This window comes from Eptatretus burgeri, chromosome 9 (assembly GCF_056783735.1).
Source record: "Eptatretus burgeri isolate ZD-2024b chromosome 9, Ebu_testis_v1, whole genome shotgun sequence".
NCBI lineage: Eukaryota > Metazoa > Chordata > Myxini > Myxiniformes > Myxinidae > Eptatretus > Eptatretus burgeri.
Genome location: NC_140969.1, coordinates 28,337,370 through 28,357,399, shown reverse-complemented (window position 1 = coordinate 28,357,399; position 20,030 = coordinate 28,337,370). Strand labels below are relative to the sequence as shown.

At 42.6% G+C, this 20,030-nt stretch overlaps 2 protein-coding genes across 13 annotated transcripts in view; one reads left to right on the top strand and one right to left on the bottom strand.

Annotated features, from left to right (window-relative positions):
- The window catches only part of LDLRAD2 (low density lipoprotein receptor class A domain containing 2), an 814,009-nt gene that overhangs the window by 300,065 nt on the left and 493,914 nt on the right, over positions 1-20,030 (top strand). The window lies entirely within an intron of this gene.
- The window catches only part of HSPG2 (heparan sulfate proteoglycan 2), a 399,834-nt gene that overhangs the window by 209,686 nt on the left and 170,118 nt on the right, over positions 1-20,030 (bottom strand). For all 11 annotated transcript variants that reach the window (XM_085894498.1, XM_085894501.1, XM_085894505.1 and 8 more), the window contains 9 exons: positions 13,314-13,513; positions 13,037-13,184; positions 9,789-9,916; positions 9,124-9,210; positions 6,303-6,355; positions 5,918-5,988; positions 3,345-3,485; positions 1,373-1,561; positions 757-933 (listed from right to left, as the gene is read on the bottom strand). In XM_085894498.1, the coding sequence (XP_085750624.1) occupies positions 757-933; positions 1,373-1,561; positions 3,345-3,485; positions 5,918-5,988; positions 6,303-6,355; positions 9,124-9,210; positions 9,789-9,916; positions 13,037-13,184; positions 13,314-13,513 (1,194 nt within the window). The remainder of the gene's footprint in view (positions 1-756; positions 934-1,372; positions 1,562-3,344; positions 3,486-5,917; positions 5,989-6,302; positions 6,356-9,123; positions 9,211-9,788; positions 9,917-13,036; positions 13,185-13,313; positions 13,514-20,030) is intronic.

Below are 20,030 nucleotides of genomic sequence, written 5' to 3'. Positions count from 1 at the left end.
GCAACAACTCACGATCAAATAGCATGTGTCAATGGCAAGAAGTAACAATTCGATAGCTCAAGGCTTGTTCCATTGACTCGAGGTGGTGGAAGGTTTCATTTTTTAAAAATTATTTATCTATGCAGGTTTTCATCCAGACGTCTTCGTTCCACTCTCTCTTGGCATTTTGTGATCTGCACCAGCTATCAGGAAGTGAAGAGGAATGGCAGTATTTCATGAGAAAATGAAAATATTCCCTTCAAGACTCTACTGCGACCATCTCCAAAGCTTTACATTAGTTTTCCCTTCCACAGTCGATTTTAGAGTACTTCCACCACCCGCACTCCTCCCTTCTCAACATTTCCTCCATTCAGGCTGTTTCTTGTGTGATTTGTTCCAGTTTATATAAAAAGTATATCTTTGCTTATGCTTTTGCCTCATGATGACTTTGTTTACATTATTTTCCATGATAGCCAATTCAGTCAAACTTTCTATTCTTTTTTTTTAAAAACTCGCATTAATTCTCTTATTAATAGCAAAATAAATCCTTTCAAAATCTCTATAAAAACGATATGTCAAAATGGTCACGTTACATTACATTACATTATTGGGAGAGAGAATGAAAGAGCAAGAATGATGGAATGTTTGAAATTCATAAATCACGCTTCAAAATGATTTGAGTTCTTTGACTCACGAGAAAGCGATGGAATAACTGAAAAAAAAGGAAGTGCAATGAATGGAGAATTGAAAAGCAATGTGAATGAAGATAATTCAAACCTCAAGAATCTGTACAACATAAGAGGTGGTTACTCCAGGCCGTGGAACCTCTTCAAAATGGTACTCTAGGGTCAGACCTTGGCCAATCAGTACCACATCTGCACCATCGAGTGGGCGAGCACCAGGCTGGGCTTCAAACCGAAGCATGAACCGTAGTGATCCACCATATGCAGTCACCTGCACAAAGATAAAAGACCATCACTGGAGAGTTGTTAACGAAGGGATGAAATTATAGTTAAGATGCGTCAGTAAAAATATACTTGCGTGTTCAGACTGAAAAATAACAAATGTCACATGGGCTGAGGGAATGTCACAGCAAGTTATCCGATTGAAGAGAACATGATGATGACATCAACAGAACGTTGATAGAGGTATCCTCACCAGCTTGAGAAGCAAGGAGAGGCTGACGTCATGGACGTGAATCAATCGGGGGAGAAAAAAAACATGAAGGGTTACCTTATGAAAAGTCAGCTTCTCCTAACTTCCCACGTCAGTTCGCATTCCGCGATCAACATCCTGTTGGTTTCATCCACTGTTCTACCTGTCAGCCAATAACAGAGCAATACTAACCTTCACCGGCAAGACTAGTTCTTCATTGCAATCGAAGGCTACCTACCTTGTCTCCAACAAACGTCTTGGGCAATGACCAGTATAAGATGCTTGTGTGCGGTAAGTTCAGGAGATGGAGCCGGTGGGCAGTCGCCACCGTGCCACGCATTGTCAGATGCTGATGAAAGGGCTGTGGCTCGGGAATGCCACGTAAGGTAAGGTTCAGGGCTTGTTGTTGGTCGAAGTCGACCTGCAGCTGTAAAAGTTAAACAGGAGGCGAAGGAGTGCAAAAAGGGCACATGTGTAGAACATCATGGTGAAGCGGTACCCAATACAGCAATATGAAGTAGTCATGAATATTGCAAAGACAAAATTGATGACCAGTTATGCATTCTAGTTTGATTATTTATGTCTTTCTTATGAAAGTTTGTGTAAGTGAATCACATGTAAACTATTGCCAAAAAATAAGCCGTTATCAAAAGAATAACCAGAAAGAAATCCAAACATGAAGAACAAGATCATTGGCAATGTAAGCCTGGTGTTAGCTCAGTGGTTAGGGTGGCGGTTTGGGATCCTCGGGTCCTGAGTTCAAGCCCCGTCGGCCGCTGAATTAATACACCAGGGGGTTGACTCAGCCCGTCATCCTTCCGCGGTCGGCGAAATGAGTACCAGTTCCAGTGTGTGTACTGGTAGAGGGGCATCAGCGACACAGTCACGCTTCAAGAAATGATAGCTACCCCGGCAGCTAAGCTGCCATACGACCACCACCATTGGAAATGTGCTTCAAAGTGAAGTTTCTTTAAAGAATGGCAAAGCATCCAATACAAGATTTGCCAAAGCAACCTTGACCAAAGTCCAAACTCTAAGGGATGCCCATATCATAAATAACATTGTAAAATGGGAAGCATTTGCATTTACTGTAAAAGAGGATATGAACTGGAAAGGTTCAATAGTTGTGACAACGACAGACTTCTGTGTAAGTGAATAATGAATACCAAAGGTTGTGCTGTAATCTCAATCAGATTTAACTATGGCAAAATTAGATTGCACCATGGCAGAAGAGTCATAAAATTGAGCTGTGGCAATAACATTATTATTATTGTAATGGTTTCTCCAATGAGTCTGTCACCTGCAATGCATCCGTCGGTTCGAAAAGATGGGGGCCGAGCGAAGACTTTTGACGAACCACCATATTTGTACCCTCCTAACGAGGGGTTTTTATGCCAATTCCCAATGGTGCAGCTTCACTCATACCACAGTTTGCTGTTCTCCATTCTGTACCGTGCACCAAACCAACACTTCAATTGTGAAAAACAGGGTTTATTAAAGAGGGGTAATGGATGACAGAGAAACAGCACCACAATGAAGGCGAATTCTGCACAGACTATATAATCCCCCATGCCCACAAATAATTATGTTGGCTTATTGGATAACTTATGGCCCTCGCACTCACGAATAGGAGACAGAAAGGAGGAAAATTTTGCCATGTCCCTTCGCGTGCTTTTCGAGCCACCCATTTGCAGCGATCCGTACTCCAGAGGGTGAGAAGGTTAAACACACTTATAGACAAATTCCAAAGAGGAACGATTTCGAGAATTAAGGTGCAGGGGAATAGTAGCGGCTTAGACAGATGCATAATGGTGGGAGGAAGTTGGATTTCTGCTAAAACACCCTTTGCCACGTGATCTATCATTTCACATAGAAAGCACACATGTTATATGTTTAATAATGAAATATCCTATCTTACTCCCGTTATCGCTGATGGGCATCGCGGCAACATTATTATTTTATTTTTATGAATTTTTTGATTATTCCCATCTTTTCCTCGCACAAACTGCATCATTTGACATTGTGGGAATGAAAATGTGAGGTCATGGCTGTGATGAGCCACACTGCCATTCATGTTATCAGAGATTTTCACTTTCCTGCTGCATGAATCACATACAATGGCTGTTGCTGCCATCAACTTATGCAGAATTATGAAGATTGTTGTGCTATTGTGTTGGTATGCATAGCTGGTGCGGTGCGGTGCTTCATACCAAGCTGCGGAACCATGAGGAGCTAGTACACTCCACTGAATGGCCTTGGCAGAAACAGCGCAAGCATCCATTTGGGTTTGCCACACTCAGGTGGAAATAACCAGGAGAACACTCATCACACTGAGCTCCCACAACTCCAGGCTGCACACAAATCATGAGAAATTACTTGTGATAGCTGTGGTAAACATGCACGAATAAATCCTGTTCAGTACATCAGACTAACTAGGCCAATTGGACAGGGTAAGCCATTTCTTCCAAAATGAGGCCAGAATGAGCAACTTCCAATCGCTTGACCAAATGTTATATCACCTGACAACAGTACTCACTCAGAAAAAAATGAATGTCGATAAGTATAAAACATAGCTAACCTGGTCACTTCCATCAGCAAGGTTAATAAAATGACCCATATGGTCCAAGAGAATCATTTTCAAGTTATTTTTTGACAGAGGCAAATTTGGTGTTTATTTTTGAGCCAAGAGCTGACTGTGTTGTTATAAGACTACAAAATCATATATATATATATATATATATATATATATATATATATATATATATATATATATATATATATATATATATATATATATTGTTTTGGTTATGGGGGTAGATGGAACAATTTAATAGGGAATATAGCATTGTGTAGAGTTACTTGGTCCGTGGACATGTAGGCGGCATCTCGATGTGATTAAGTAGGGAACCTGTGAGCTTAAGTGTTGTGTCACCACACGAGGAGTGATGCGGTGTTCATTAGCCGACGGAGTAGGAATAAGTTCCCCAGTTTGTGATTGCCCTCTGTGACTTTTCCCAATGTTTTTTATTTCAAGATCAGCTAAAAGGTGGGGAACAAGTCCCAAAAATAAGCAAATGTGCCAAGCGGACAGAAAGCCCCACCTTCAAAGGGTGACAACAGGTGAAGTCAAGTCCCTGAGGGATGATTGATGGGCATGACGTCAGAAGCTAGCTGAGCAGGCAGAAGCCCCGCCTTAACGGATTTTGTGCGAGCAGGCCATGCCCCGAAGCGGAGGATATATCGTCAAGATCAAAGTGGTAGTTGTTGTGCATTTTTAGAGGGTGGGGGAGCATCATACTATATAGGATGAGAGAACGGCGGAGTGCACGCATGAGGTCAGTGTGAGGAATGTACGAGGAAGAGTTGATTTCGGAAGAGAATCAGAGGTGGGAGTTCAGGAGCTTGCACATTTTTGGAGAGCCGTGATCAGAGCAGAGGCATGAGGTGCGTCATCCGGAGAGGTGATAGGAGAGGGTGAGCGCAAGCCGAGGAGGACAACATGACCCTTGAATTCGTGTTGAGGTGATTTGGCTCGCATGGTGAAGCAAGACGCTGGCCTTTGGCTCAAAGTTTGGTCGGTGAGGACAATCGGCGCATGAAGCCGTTACACTGGGGCTTTGAGCCTCGGTGTGGAGTGCCGCTCGTGGATTGCCTGGTGTGTGTTTGCCCCACTATGAGAGAAGCACCATTTTGTGCGCGTCCACATGGGCAAATAGGAGCGCCTCGATTCCAAGTTCCACGAGGACCAGCTCTGAGCCAAGCTAAGTACAAGAATAGTTGAAAGGAGAGGGTTTTCTTTTCATTTTGTATTTCCCGTTGTCTGTACTTGAGTCTGTGTGAGAGGTGCCTCGACTTTAGGATTTATTCTTTCATTATTGTTATCATTACCCTTTGTAAATATTTGTTATTTTCATTAAATGTATTCCTTTTAAGAGACTGCAGCCATGTATTTGTCGTGGGGTTCGAGTATAAACCCCCCTTGTGCTGTCCTGTCCACCCATTCCCTGTGCTCCTCCGCCCATCCGCCATTGCACCCCGTGCCTTTCGAGCATGTGTTATAATCTCCGAGGATCAACGTGTCCACCTCCTATTAATAAGGAACCACTCGGCCATCCTGGGGGCTGGCGGTGTGAACCGCCCGGCACCACAAATTGGATCAGGGGGTTAACCTTGGCTCGCCATCTCCGTGACAATATATATATATATATATATATATATATATATATATATATATATATATATATATATACATATATATATATATATATATACATATACACACACACACACACACACACACACACACACACACACACACACACACACACACACACACACACATATGATAAGTGGACACATCAAACCAAGATATTCTAGTTTTAAATTTTTAATTAATTTTCTGAAATTTGTAGAATTTGTTTTTCACTTGGGAGTTGTAGGTTACTATGTGTAAATAAAGGTGGGAAAAGTCTGGTTTAATGCTATTTAATTCCAGGCTATAAGGCAACAAAAGGTGAAAAATTTGAAAAGGGGGTGTAGACTTTCTCTCGACACTGTATGCACTGTCTGGGCCAAAGAGAGAATGTTTTGAAACAAACCATTCCTATATAAAGGAAGGTGAAAAAAGCAGTCTCATCTGCATTCATTGATGAACATTCCAACTCCTTTTGTTATCTTTCAAACCAGAACAGGATTGTGCTGATAACACAGGACCAGAGCTGATAAAAGTTAAAGGTCATTCAATTATGGTCTCAAGGAAGGGCACTTCCATTATTGATCTTACCTTACAAATGCATTGACCAGAGATTGCCTGGGGGTAGAGGCTGCCCCTCGCGTCACATCGCACTTCATCCTCTGCACATGGCACACAGCATTCCTCATTTCCCATCCGAACATTCCACGCTCTCATCTCACTGCATGTCTATTGCTCACAAAAACCACTGAAAAATACTTCTCTTCATTCACTTTGCATGTACGAGTATCCACTATATGTTTAACAACAGCTCTTCTTCTGGGGACAGTCATTATTTTCTTTTCGATCCAAAACCATCAGATTGCAGATGTGTAACAACTCCTCACTGGCAACGTAAAGTGCTAACAGATTAATCTGTTAACATTCATAACATGCAGTAATTGACGTCGAGTTACTGTGTGATTGCAGAACCTACTCTGACATCTGCCACCAGGAGCCATCGGATTTCCAGAGTATCCGTCTGCACATCTGAAACAATACAGATCAGTTCAAATAACAATGAAACATTGCTGCTCAAACCTTCAATGTTAGAACCCCTGTATTGATAAATAATCTGCAGTGTAGTTAATGCTGGTAAAGTTTGTACGACAATGAAAAGGGCTTACAACTTTATTTTGTGGACAAAATGCAGGCTCTTGGAAGAGCAAGATGACAGAGGGGGTAAAAGGCAATGTGCCAACAGTGGGACAACGCATGGATGCAACAAGTAAGGGATAAAAAAAAGAATATAGGGGTAGAGAAGAGTTAAGAGAGAAGGAAACATGGCACCTCTCAAGTAAGAGTGTTGGGTTAGGGAGGGTTAATGGGGGTGAAAAAGATAATGGGTAGGGATGGAGGACGACATGAGTTCAGTTAATGCACTGCCAATGTGAAATCCTGGAGGGAAGAGGAGGATTTAATTGAGGAAGAAAGGATGCTCCACAAGTGGGGGAAAAGAGGAATCAAGCAGTGGAGGTGAGTAGTACACCTGCATTTTGAGAATTTTACAAAGAGGTGGTTTGGAAGAACCCAAAAATTCATGATGACTGAAAGAACAAGGGAACCAAAACCAAGAGAGGTGATAAAACAGAGGACAGCACACTGTTTGTGATTGGACAGCAGCAGGCCTTCAGCCTCTGTGTCTTTGTGGGAGATGTGCCAATGATTGAGAGCTTTGCATTCTACAGTATCCAGGAGAGACAGATGTTAAATGGTGGTCTGTTGAAGTAAAGTGAGCAAATATGGAGTTATCAATAACACTGCTCTAATTGTGCTTCATTCATTTTGTCTCACATGATTTTGCCAGAAAAAGAAACACGTGGTAATGGGCGAGTAATTTCTCAATTTTAAAATAATTAATTAGTAGCCTGTTTTTTTTTTTTTCCAGGAAACCTCACGAGATTCCGATGGGTGCATTCAGCAGTCTCGGGTGAGGGTAAAGGGTTTTAGTATTTTCTATTCTGATTTTTGTTTCAGGGGAGTAGTGTATTCATTATTACTCAAGGTTAAAGTAGTATTCGCAATAGATAAATGTATTAGTTCTATTTAGATGCAAAGTTGCATCTTAGGCCCAGCTATAGTTGTGGCAAGTTGAAAGCAGTTGTTAATTCATTCTTGTTGGCCTCATATTGGATTAGTTGGTGGACAGTGAAGGTAAAGAAAGATGGTGAAAAGATGGCTGGGAAACGAGTCGATAGAGAGCAAGTTAATCGAGGAATAAAGATGGAATTAGGGTGGCAGTAATGAGGGCAGGGGGGGGGGTGCAGGCAGTGGTAAGGGTGAGGTGAGGGCAAGCAATCATGAGGTGAAGCCAGACAGTGGTAAGGATATAGCGAGGAGGGGGGGAGAGAGGACAGGCAGCGGTGAAGGGGGAACATCAGAGAAATAGAAAACCGTGAAGGAGCAAATGTGTGGAGTGTGGAGTGTGGAGTAGGTATATTTCAGTTAGGTGTAAATACAGAGGGAGAAATACACCAGGTTGTTGAACAGGGAGGTAAGGAGTGCTATATTAAAGGTAATTATTAGGCATTTAAGTATAAAATAACAGGACAGGAATCTGACTGTCATCAGTACAGGAGTAAACAAGCGCTAGTTAAGAAAGGAACGTGGCAAGCCAAAAGATAATATAAGAAGGATGTTTTATAACAAGGGGAACCAGAGTTGGTGTCAAAGCCACCCAATGCTCGCCTGTTTATACATTTATCGTTTTTAAAAGACTCGTCTAATAATTAAGATTATTTATAAAGCATTGCAGTGAAGTCTGATCTAAATAATTTTAAAGCAATATATGTATTTGTATATTGTAATCAGTAACAAGAGCGCAAGTGAGCAAAATATATGCCCGAACAAGAATGTATATACAGAATTGTGCTACTACATGGAAAACAGTATCCTGGTTGCCATGGCAACCTCATTAGATGACGAACATATGTCATGACACACCGTCTCCACAGTCTGTACCTATGTACCAAATATGAAACATGAAAGTTTAAAACTTTGGGAGTTACAGTGCAGACAGGAACAGATGGAAAACAGCATCCCGGTTGCCATGGCAACCACTTTAGATGACGAACATATGCCGTGACACACCGTCTCCACAGTCTGTACCTATGTACCAAATATGAAACGGGAAAGTTGAAAACTTTGGGAGTTAGAGTGCGCACAGGAACGAAGGAACGGACGGACGACCGGAAGCACATAATACGCCCCGATATATATATATATATATATATATATATATATATATATATATATATATATATATATATATATATATATATATATATATATATATATATATATATATATATATTGGGCGTATAAAAAAATAGTGTGATAGATAAAAACATTAGAAAGGAAAAAATAACTTGCACCAAAAACTTTAACATTTTCACGCTCATACTGACGCGAACGCCGGGGGTATCGCTATAGCTCTCTGTTCTTCGAACAGGCAAGCGTAAAACGATTGGTAATGAGATTGAAATCAACACTCTAATGAAACCAGCACAGATGTTTCATGTCTTTAAATTGAAGTAATACTTGTGGAACAAACAAAGCTATGTTATTTTTTAAATCACAACACAAAACAGTACTGTATTTCATTTGTGATTGATAAATAAAAGGACAGTTTGTGTCCTTCCATGCCACTTTTTTGACATAATTTGCCATTAAACCTCTTTGCTCTATCAAAGATTAAAACCTCTTCCAGTTTGACGTTTAGTGAAGGTCTAAAGTGACCAGCCGTTAAAGACTCTCACCTCTCACAGCGGCGACCTTCATATCCTAGCTGGCAGGCATCACAGGTAGGCCGTCCATCTGTGCCAAGGTGGCAGGTGTCTGAAAACCTAGCAGAGAAAGAAAGACAAAGTGCTGTGGGCACAAAAACATAAACCTTGACTAGTAGTTTAGTGTTCCCATCTGAACTCCTGGCTAAAGATGCAGGGTTTCGAGGTTCAAATCCCATATATCATGTGTTCGTTTAGTCTACTGATGTCGTAATTCACATAAAAAATACACTTATGTCTTCCAATGTCACTGTCCTACATGTGATTGATGTATGCACTCCTCCAACCCCACAATCCAGAAGAAACCAAATGCTCTTGAAGTGACAAAAGAAAAGTTAATCGGTAATTTCCCAACTTGGTAACTGCAACAAAGTGGGAACCTGCACAAGGTTTGTTATGGATCCCAATGAGAGCAATGAATGGATGGGTACCCATTGATACACATGTTAACCTACACTTCCTTTAAACTGCAGCACATTCAAAATGAGTGTGCAACCTCAAACACATGAAGAACGGACATGGATACATGGACAAACATGGACAGACAGGCGTGTGCACACCGGAAATTGGTTCTCATTACAATAAAGGAGGTAAGGCAGTGCACACAAAGATCCTCAACAGCCAACCAGAGCACGCACTGGTTTGGTTTTTTGGTGTAGGGGCAAGGGCAGAGCATGCAGTCACTGGGTCGGCCTTGTGTTGGATCACCAAAGAAGCCAGGACGGCACAGCTCACATTGTGAACCCTCAGTGTTGTGCTGACACCTCTGGGGTGGGAAAAAGCAGTGTGTGCAAAAATTACATGAATGAAAGACTGATGATATGTTTACAATAACCACATGAAAGCTGACTTCCTCTCCCTCACTCAACATTCTAATTGTAATCACACAGTGATTTAAGCATACTGCAATGAAATTGGACTCTGAAGGGTTAATGGGTAAATTAATTGATTAGTTATATCCTCATTTGCATGTTTGGAGTATGTGAATTGTAAACCCCAATTTCGATCTGTCAACAGTGTTTCGCAGAACCTTGTCTCCCCTCAACCCCACCGTATCTTTCACTGTTAAGTGTACTCATTTCTGATTTATTTATTTGATTAATACCGTTTCCCCTTTCTCTTCACCGGCATTACCACGAACGGCTATCGAGCCATGATGAACACGTTTCACTTGAATCTGGCCAATCTGTGGGGTGCTCGAGCCAGGCAACCGATGTGTGCGCGAGGCTGATAACGTCATGTGAGATACTGTTTTGAACTGAGAATTGGAGGAGAAATGGCAGTTAGAGCTGGGAACCTCTCGAGTGAGGTCCTTGCCACTAGTTCGAGTCACAAATTTGGAGGGTGAGGTCCCTGCACGGTTTCGTCCGGCCTTTCAATCAAAGCCCTCACCAGGACTCCCTACCAGAGCATCACCCGAGTTCTTTACATGCCTTCCCCTCCTCCACATTAGTGTAAGGGGGAACCAGTCTCGTCATCTTGGGAATGTCAGTGGCAAGTTCACCTGGACCAGCCAGAAATGCACCTCACAGCATATCGTGTGTGGGGAAACTGCTGCCTATTCATCCCATCCAATCGAGGCAATGGCACCTCGTTCGGCTCAACCAGGCCTGAACCACCCCATTATTTATTTTATTCCCCCGGCATCTTCTAACCCTATACTCATTCCATACATCCGACTACCTGGTGAGGGAGTCTGTGTCAATAAGGATAGGGTAAGCTCGATTAGACCGAGATCTTTACAATTTATGTGTGCTTTATTTTAGAAACGGGATGTCTTATTCTTATTCACATACATTTCGGTAATTGTTGTTATTTTATGTGTTTCCTACCCTGTTTTGTTTTTTTACATATTTTATTCAGCTATATTATTTTATTATTCCTGTGGTTGTGGGATCAATCACTTCTCCATGGGTGAACAAATTATCAGTGGGCACACACGAGCCCATCACCACTCCGGGTAAGTATCGCGTGGGGTGAATGTTCTTTCCGTCAGAGTGAAGCACGACCTGGACAATGGAGAGGGCGACATGTGAGAGAGTGGTAAAACACCAACAGCAAACTGTGAGAATGTTGGGCGACAAGAGCATGCGTGTGCATTGGGCTGAAGCCACGCGCCCAGAAGTGATCCAGCCTCCCACCTCCCTCCACCGTGACCACCGCTACCAGCCCATCACCACCCCGGTTACGCATCACGTGGGGAGAAGGTTCTTTGCGTCTCGTGATCTATTGCTGTTTTAAGTGCGTGTGTGACTGGGACCGAAGAAATATTGTGCGAGCCGTCAGAATCTCATGGTCACAGGGGAAATAATTATTCGAGAGTTACTTTATCAGTGCATTGCTTTTTGTTCTTCTCTCCCCTTTATTCTGTAATAAATCTTCTTTTTCTCCACTGGTTGGCCTAGTTTGCGGTTTGGATTGAAAATGGAAATTAATGACGTGGTTCACACCATGGCCATTATAAATTGGCATGAAAAGCTCTCACTAAGAAGTTTAAAACGCCGCGGTTCGCCCCGAGTTATCGCTCAGCCATAATCTTTTAGACAGGTGAACAGGCTGAAGGTGACAGGTCTTGTTGAAGTTTCTGTGCATTGGAAACTGAAGTAAAGATCGGTTCAGCTTTTCCATTGGACGGCGTACATCCTCCGAGGACCATCCGTCGTGAAATTGATGACCGTCAGAGTGGAAGATTTGACCTCATGTCCACCTACGGTTGACCGTAAGATTAGTGTTCGGATTGAGATCAGCACTCTGGGCTGAATCCAACGACTGTAACAATATTTTAACAAAATATAAAACAAATTATAAAAGGCCGTGGTGACTCGTGTATTTCAATACAATGCGGTGTTTCAATAGACTCATTCAAGTGTTTCAATATAATGCTGGTCATGCTTCTCAATAACGAGTACATAGACCTGTATGGCTGACTCCAGATACCTCGTGATAATACGTGAATCACATGGAGATATCACCAGAGACATTGAAGACAGGATTGCCTCTGTCTCAAGAATGTTTGAAGCCATACCTGTCTCAATGGTCTTTTCCTTGTACATGAAAAGACGAGTTCACTGTGCTTGTGCTTGAATGCTTAGTTGTATGTAGTTGAGACATAGACCAACAACAGAGATCCTCCAGGAAGATCAAGATCTTTCGCAAAAGATACATCCGAAGGCTCAGCAATGCATATTATGGATGTATAAGTGGGGGATGCAGTTTGTGATTGAGTCACTAGAATAGATTATTGCAGACATAAGACTGTTGGCTCAGTCGTGATCTTTCACATATCGTCTTCTACCAGCAAGACTTGGCTCCCTCCCACAAAGCTTTGAATGTGAGACAGTTCTTGAATGATGTCTTCCCAGACAAGTCGATCGGTAGACGTGGACCAATTACTTGGCCACCTTGTTCGCCTGACCTGTCCCAATTGGACTACATTTTATGGGGCTATGTAAACCTGTTGTTTATTCATCAAAACCAGATTCTTTGGATGAAAAACTTAGAGCTTCGATCACAAATGCAATTCATGAAATTACTCAGCAGCAACTGAGGAATGTTTCCAACATGTTAGAAAATCGGATTTTACGATGTAATACTAAAGATGGTGGTTATTTTGAAGAACACACACACACACACACACACACACACACACACACACACACACACACACACACACACACACACACACACACACACACACACACACACACACACACACACACACACACACACCCCACATCATAAGTGAAGCTTCAGAAATGGGAATGTCATTACATCTTCAAAATATAAAACTACACTCATGTGACATAACCAAAAGCATCCATTCAAATATTTCTCACCTCCTCCCTCTATCCGAGATTCATGGCTATTCAACTAATTGTCCACATACCAGACAGTGCCCATTCACATCATCGCAGGTACTGCTGTGCCCATTACAGCTGCAGCCCACACAGGTGCCGAGGTAAGGGCCTGATGGAACACGGGTGAAGCCAAGAGCACACTCTTCGCATGACAGGCCCTGGTAGCCAGCTGGGCACCTTGGATTTCAGTGAGAACAGTGAAATGAAACACTTGGAAGCTTGGTGCACTGAATATTAATCATGAATTGAAGAACAAAGGAGTTAATCAGATATGTACACTCCTTATAACGTGTTGTCAGAACTCACCGACACTCCTCAACACCAGCAGAAAGGCCTAGATTTGTGTTGTGCGAGACTGTAGTATCCATGACGATGTGAGCGAGGCCGACATTGACCATGCGTGGCTCATACACAGTGCGAATTAGCACGCGCTGGAGCTGTGCCAGAACCAGCAAAAGCTCCTCTCGACTCACCACATGGCCATCTCGCTCATCCACCCAGCTTCCCTAAATAAAAATGGGAGCAAGATTGGTTGGGTGTGAAATGGAAGGTTAATGTTTATGAGTCAGGGTGTGAGGGTGTTTACATGAGTGATAGCTCGTGTGTGTGAGAGAGCGAAAGTGCATAAGAGAGTGAGATTGTGTGTGTCGGTGAGAGAGTGTGTATAAAAGTGTATGTGAAAGTGAATGTGTGTGTGAATCTCCCATAACTGTAATCACAAGATATGATCATCTACCATAACCATAACCAAGAGATATGATCATCTACCATAACCATAACCAAGAGATATGATCATCTACCATAACCATAACCAAGATGTATGATCATCTCCCATAACCATAACCAAGAGGTATGATCATCTCCCATAACCATAACCAAGAGGTATGATCATCTCAAATAAGCAAAACCAAGAGGTATGATCATCTCCCATAACCAAAACCAAGAGGTATGATCATCTCCCATAACCATAACCAAGAGGGATGATCATCTCCCAGAACCAAAACCAAGACGTATGATCATCTCCCATAAACATAACTGATAGGTATGATCATCTCCCATAACCAAAACCGAGAGGTATGATCATATCCCATAACCATAACCAAGAGGTATGATCATCTCCCATAATCATAACCGAGAGGTATGATCATCTCCCATAACCATAACCATAACTGAGAGGTATGATCATCTCCCATAATCATAACCGAGAGGTATGATCATCTCCCATAACGAAAACCAAGAGGTATGATCATCTCCCATAATCGTAACCAAGAGATATGATTATCTCCCATAACCATAACCAAGAGGTATGATCATCTCAAATAACCAAAACCAAGAGGTATGATCATCTCCCATAACCAAAACCAAGAGGTATGATCATCTCCCATAACCAAAACCAATAGGTATGATTATCTCCCACAACCGTAACCAAGAGATATGATTATCTACCATAACCATAACCAAGAGGTATGATTATCTCCCATAACCATAACCAAGAGGTATGATTATCTCCCATAACCGTAACCAAGAGATATGATTATCTCCCATAACTGTAAACAAGGGATATGATTATCTCCCATAACCATAACCGAGAGGTATGATCATCTCCCATAACCATAACCAAGAGGTATGATCATCTCCCATAACCATAACCAAGAGGTATGATCATCTCCCATAAGCATAACCAAGAGGTATGATCATCTCCCATAACCATAACCAAGAGGGATGATCATCTCCCATAACCATAACCAAGAGGGATGATCATCTCCCAGAACCAAAACCAAGAGGTATGATCATCTCCCATAAACATAACTGAGAGGTATGATCATCTCCCATAACCAAAACCGAGAGGTATGATCATCTCCCATAACCATAACTGAGAGGTATGATCATCTCCCATAACCATAACCAAGAAGTATGATTAGCTCCAATAACCATAACCAAGTGGTATGGTCATCTCCCATAACCATAACCAAGAGGTATGATTATATCTCCCATAACTGTAACCAAGAGGTATGATTATATCTCCCATAACTGTAACCATGAGGTATGATTATATCCCATAGCCGTAACCAAGAGGTATGATTATCTCCCAAAACCATAACCAAGAGATATGATTATCTTCCATAACCAAAACTAAGGGATATGATTATCTCCCATAACCGTAACCAAGAGATATCATTATCTCCCATAACCGTAACCAAGAGATATGATTATCTCCCATAACCGTAACCAAGAGGTATGATTATCTCCCAAAACTGTAACCAAGGACACATGATTATCTCCCATAACTGTCAACAAGAGGAATGATTGCCTCCCAATGTTATGATGGTACATCTCATTTGGAATTCAATGCACAAGCCGTGAAATGAACTGGACATGTGGCCCATCCATTGAACACAAGCGAATTTATCTGTTTGATATTAATTGTAAAACAACTGATCCGATGACTATTTTACCGTCTGATATTGGTACACATGTTTAATATATAATAGGTAGGGATGAGGGGACAAATACCTGATTCAACAGGTGCATATATTTGACAAATATTGGCCTTGCGATCAGCATGAGATTTGGGACATGTTTGAATTGCATTTATTTGTTCAGAAGTAATTCTCAAAAATCTCTGGACGGTGGAAGAGTCAACCAATGGACAATTCATTCCTCAAAATCATCAGTGGTCATCGAAGAGAACGAAACCTATTTTATTGTTGAGGAATTTGTAAATGAGATCATCCCTGCCTTTATGACATCAGAAGTGCAGAGTATTGTTGCAAATTCACGCCCGCCGGCGTGCGAACGGCCACGTAACTCGAATCGCGGCACGTCGCCCACCGGACGGACAATTCAGTCGTGACCCTCTCGGAACAACGCCGGGAGCTAGTCACGGGTGGGGGTTTAACCTCACCACGATCGTGCCAATTGCCCACCCACGCAGGATAGGGTTGCTCGCCAAATTCGATCTACTTAAGTACCTGCGCGAATGGTCGACCGGGCGATCGTACCATGCCACAGGCCGACTCCGGACACAAACCGCTTAAGAGGTCCGTTCCGTGCTACAGTTATAACCGAGCGGTGTTATCGTCGGCGTTGACGGTTCCGATTAATTACCAGGATGTTGAACCCACTACGAACCCCTTACGTGATGCAAGATGGAGATTTGAATGGAGAAAAGACGAAGCGAAACGGGCACAGTCCAACAAGCAAGCATTTTATTCACACGCCACACCGACAAGCACGGAAGACATATATTTACAGCCATACAATTATGCACAAAAAGCAAATGTAATACAACCGACGAACGCGTACACACAGCAACACTGACACAGTTTTACTTCACAGATGGCGCCAACACACATTTACACAAAAGCAAAAGAAAGAAGCCACCCTCACAGACAAGGAGGCAGACAGGCCCGTAGGCCAAATGTGCGCGGGACCTAGAGGAGCGGCTAGGTCCGCGAGACCGGGGAGGCCTTACCCGCGTCCTCGTGACACATTGGCGGGCAAGCCGCAAAGTGTCCGCGCCGCTGTGCCCCGACTCCGTGCCCCTGGCGTGCTTGTTGGCACCACGTTTGGGGTGGGGGAGGAACGGGGCCCCCTTTTGCACTATCTCAGCGCGGGGGAAGGGGAAATTGTTGATGCCCTGGGGTCGGGGAGTGGCTGGCTGAATTGGGTCCCGCGACGAGATGAGCGATCCCCCACACCACAGCCTTGTCGCCGACTGCCGTCCTCCTGGCCTCGGACCCGAGCTCCCCTGCCCCGACCAGCCACACGCAGCTCCACCGTGCGCACTCGACTCAACTCCACCAACGCGGCGCTCCTTGTCTCCAAAAGCAACTCCTCGACGACACACTCTCCTTCCAGTTCCACACTCTCCTCCGACCTCAACTCAAGCAAGCCCCTGAGTCGCCTTCCGCTCACACCTATATAGCTCTCAGGAGAAGCCGTTATGCAAATATGCGGATCAAAACGCGATTGGAGGTGGGGCCACGCCACCCTCTGTTCAGCCATTGGTCGGGCAAAAAGGGGCGTGAACCTCCCTGGATCCGCATATTTGCATAAACGGACTTCACCTTTGTACGCTTGGAAGCGGGGCCAAGCCGCCTCGCGTTCGCCCATTGGACGGAGGGGAAGTGGGCGTGAAGCGTTTCTGATCCGAATTTTCCCCTCGGAAAGGCCGCCATTCACGCTCGCGGCTCGGTGCGTTCGGCACAAATCGCCGAACGGGCCCGAGACAGCCCGACGTTCAGTGTTCACAGGTGGTGTGGGAATGGCCGTAGAAGCGATGATGTGGGATGAAGTTGTGAAGGTAAAGGCAAAGGTGGTGGTGTGGTGTTGTTGTAGTGTGGTTGGCGCTGTGGTGGGGATGGCGTGGTTGTTGAGATGCTGTTTGTTTGAAATAAAAGATAGAGAAAGAAAAACGACTAACTCAAAGCGTCGCAGCCCGGATGGATCACATAAATTCCCTCTATACAACGGGTTTGGGCTAACTGCACATGTACCTATGGAAATATCTCACCTGAGGGCCCTTTATGGTGTAATGCGAATTTCCACAGCTGTAACATTATATACGTAATGCAAAAGCAACAAGAAAAAGAGCAATCAGGGATTGCAGACCCTCGCCAGGACTTGTTTTGTGTGGTGTTTGTGTACTGGTGTGTTACATCGATACTATAATGGAGCTAAGTGTATGTTATCTCCTCTGAGGCAAAGCATCAATGGTCCACAAAACTCAGAAATATTGTACTTAGTGTAGATGAATCTGGATCGTTATACTTTTTAGCTCGCTATCACGAGTGAATGAGCAAAAATTAGGGGGTTAAAAAGTGAAGCTGAGGCTGCCAAGTATTAGCTATGCAGCCTGAGGTACATCACCGAACATGCTTGGTCCAGTGTTATCATGTGCCCACCACAAAACAGACAAGTGATTGCAGGTTGACTATACATATATATATATATATATATATATATATATATATATATATATATATATATATATATATATATATGTGTGTGTGTGTGTGTGTGTGTGTGTGTGTATATATATGTGTGTATATATATATATATATATATATATATATATATATATATATATATATATATATATATATATATATATATATATATATATATATATATATATATATATATATATATATATATATATATATATATATATATACTACTGGTCTGAAGTTTTAGAACACCCCCATTTTTCAGTTTTCACTGAAATTTAAGCAGATCAAGTCCAGTGAATAACCTGAAATGGTAAAAAGCCAAGCAGTAAACTGCCAGAGGTTAAAAAAAAGTTTACGTTACCAAAAACTGAAAAATAATGCAAATTTCAGAGTTGTTAAAAAAGGCCCTTTTCAGGGAACAAGTAATGGGTAAGCAACTGCAGCTGTTCTGCAGCAATGAAAGTAAATTAAGCCTTGAAAGTTGATGCAAAAAATTCCTACAGGTGTCCCAACTTTTGGTGATTAGTTACAAACCCTCTGTCTGGACAAAAGCAGTGTCCCAGGTCGAAAAACCAGTTAAAACCAGTACACATTTTCAACTGGTCTCTATTGGTTCTAATTGGTCTTTAACTGGTCTCTATTGGTTTCAACTGGTACCAGTTAAATTCAGTCAGAATTCCAATTTCCCAGTTGAAAAAACCAGTAGCTCATATTTGTACCAGTTAAAGTCTTACTGGTTCCAGTTGATACCAGTTGCAATGTACTGGTCTCCCAGTTGATACCAGTTACAATGTACTGGTCCCAGTTGATACCAGTTAGTTAAATACAATTGTATTTCAACTGGTAATATATCACTCTATTCCAATTTCCATATTAAAACCAGTAAGAAACCAACTGGCTTTACTGGTACCAGTTGGCTACTGGTTTTCAACTGGTACCAGTTGGCTACTGGTTTTCAACTGGTACCAGTTGACCAGTAAGCTACTGGTCTTTACTGGTTTTTTGACCTGGGGTTGGAACAGACTGTGTTGCTGCACCCTCTGAAGCATTATTTGGACAATATTGCACTGCAGGAAGTAGTATATTGCTATCATCATGGTGAGAAAAAGACAATTAACAAAGGAAGACAGACAGATCATTATAACCCTTAAAAGTGAAGGTCTTTGCTTTAGAGAAATTGCAAAGAAGCCAAGGTGTCAGTGAGTACAGTTTCCTGCACCATCAAAAGGCACTTGGAAACTGGAGGAATCTCTGACAGGAAGAGGTCTGGCAGAACCAAAGCCACAACACAATCAGAAGACAAGTTTCTGAAAGTCAACAGCTTGCGTGATAGGCGGCTCACAGGACAGCAGCTTCAAGCACGGCTTAACACTGGTCAAAGTAAGGAAGTCTCAGTTTCAACTGTGAAGAGAAGACTTTGAGCTGCAGGTTTGACAGGTCAAGTGGCAGTAAGAAAGCCATTTCTAAGGGCCCTGTCACACCTTGACGTTTTTGCCAGCGTATGGCAACGTATCAAAATTGATCTAAAACGCTGGCGTACGCTGAACTATAAATGCTTTTTTCAGTTTTGGGCATATTCATAACGAGTTGGACGTATGCATAACGTATTAGTAATATACACAGAATGTTTCGATAACTTATAGATAACTTATACCAATGAATGCTTCGCGTGTTGTCGGCGTTCACAACCAATGCCCAACGATAGTCTAACTTATGCATAGCGCGGCAGTGTATCGCCGCCGATCACGTGGCGTAGCCTATTAATAGGCTGCCACTCAACGATTTAAATCATAACCGCACTAGAAATTGAAGTGTCAACATCACCGTCATGCTGAAGAAAAAAAAAACAAAAAAAAACATGGAGTCTGGAACACTGACGAGTTCCCCCTGTGAAGCCCATTTTTATATACCAATTCCCCTAAACGCTGTCAATACGCCATTATGCCATTATACAGGAGCTGTAAGTTAGAAACACGTTCAGTAAGTTCTGTGGTCGTCCGGAAGACATCAAATACGTCTACATACGTGAATATGCATTGGAGATACGTTGCACAGAGGTTCAAAGCAC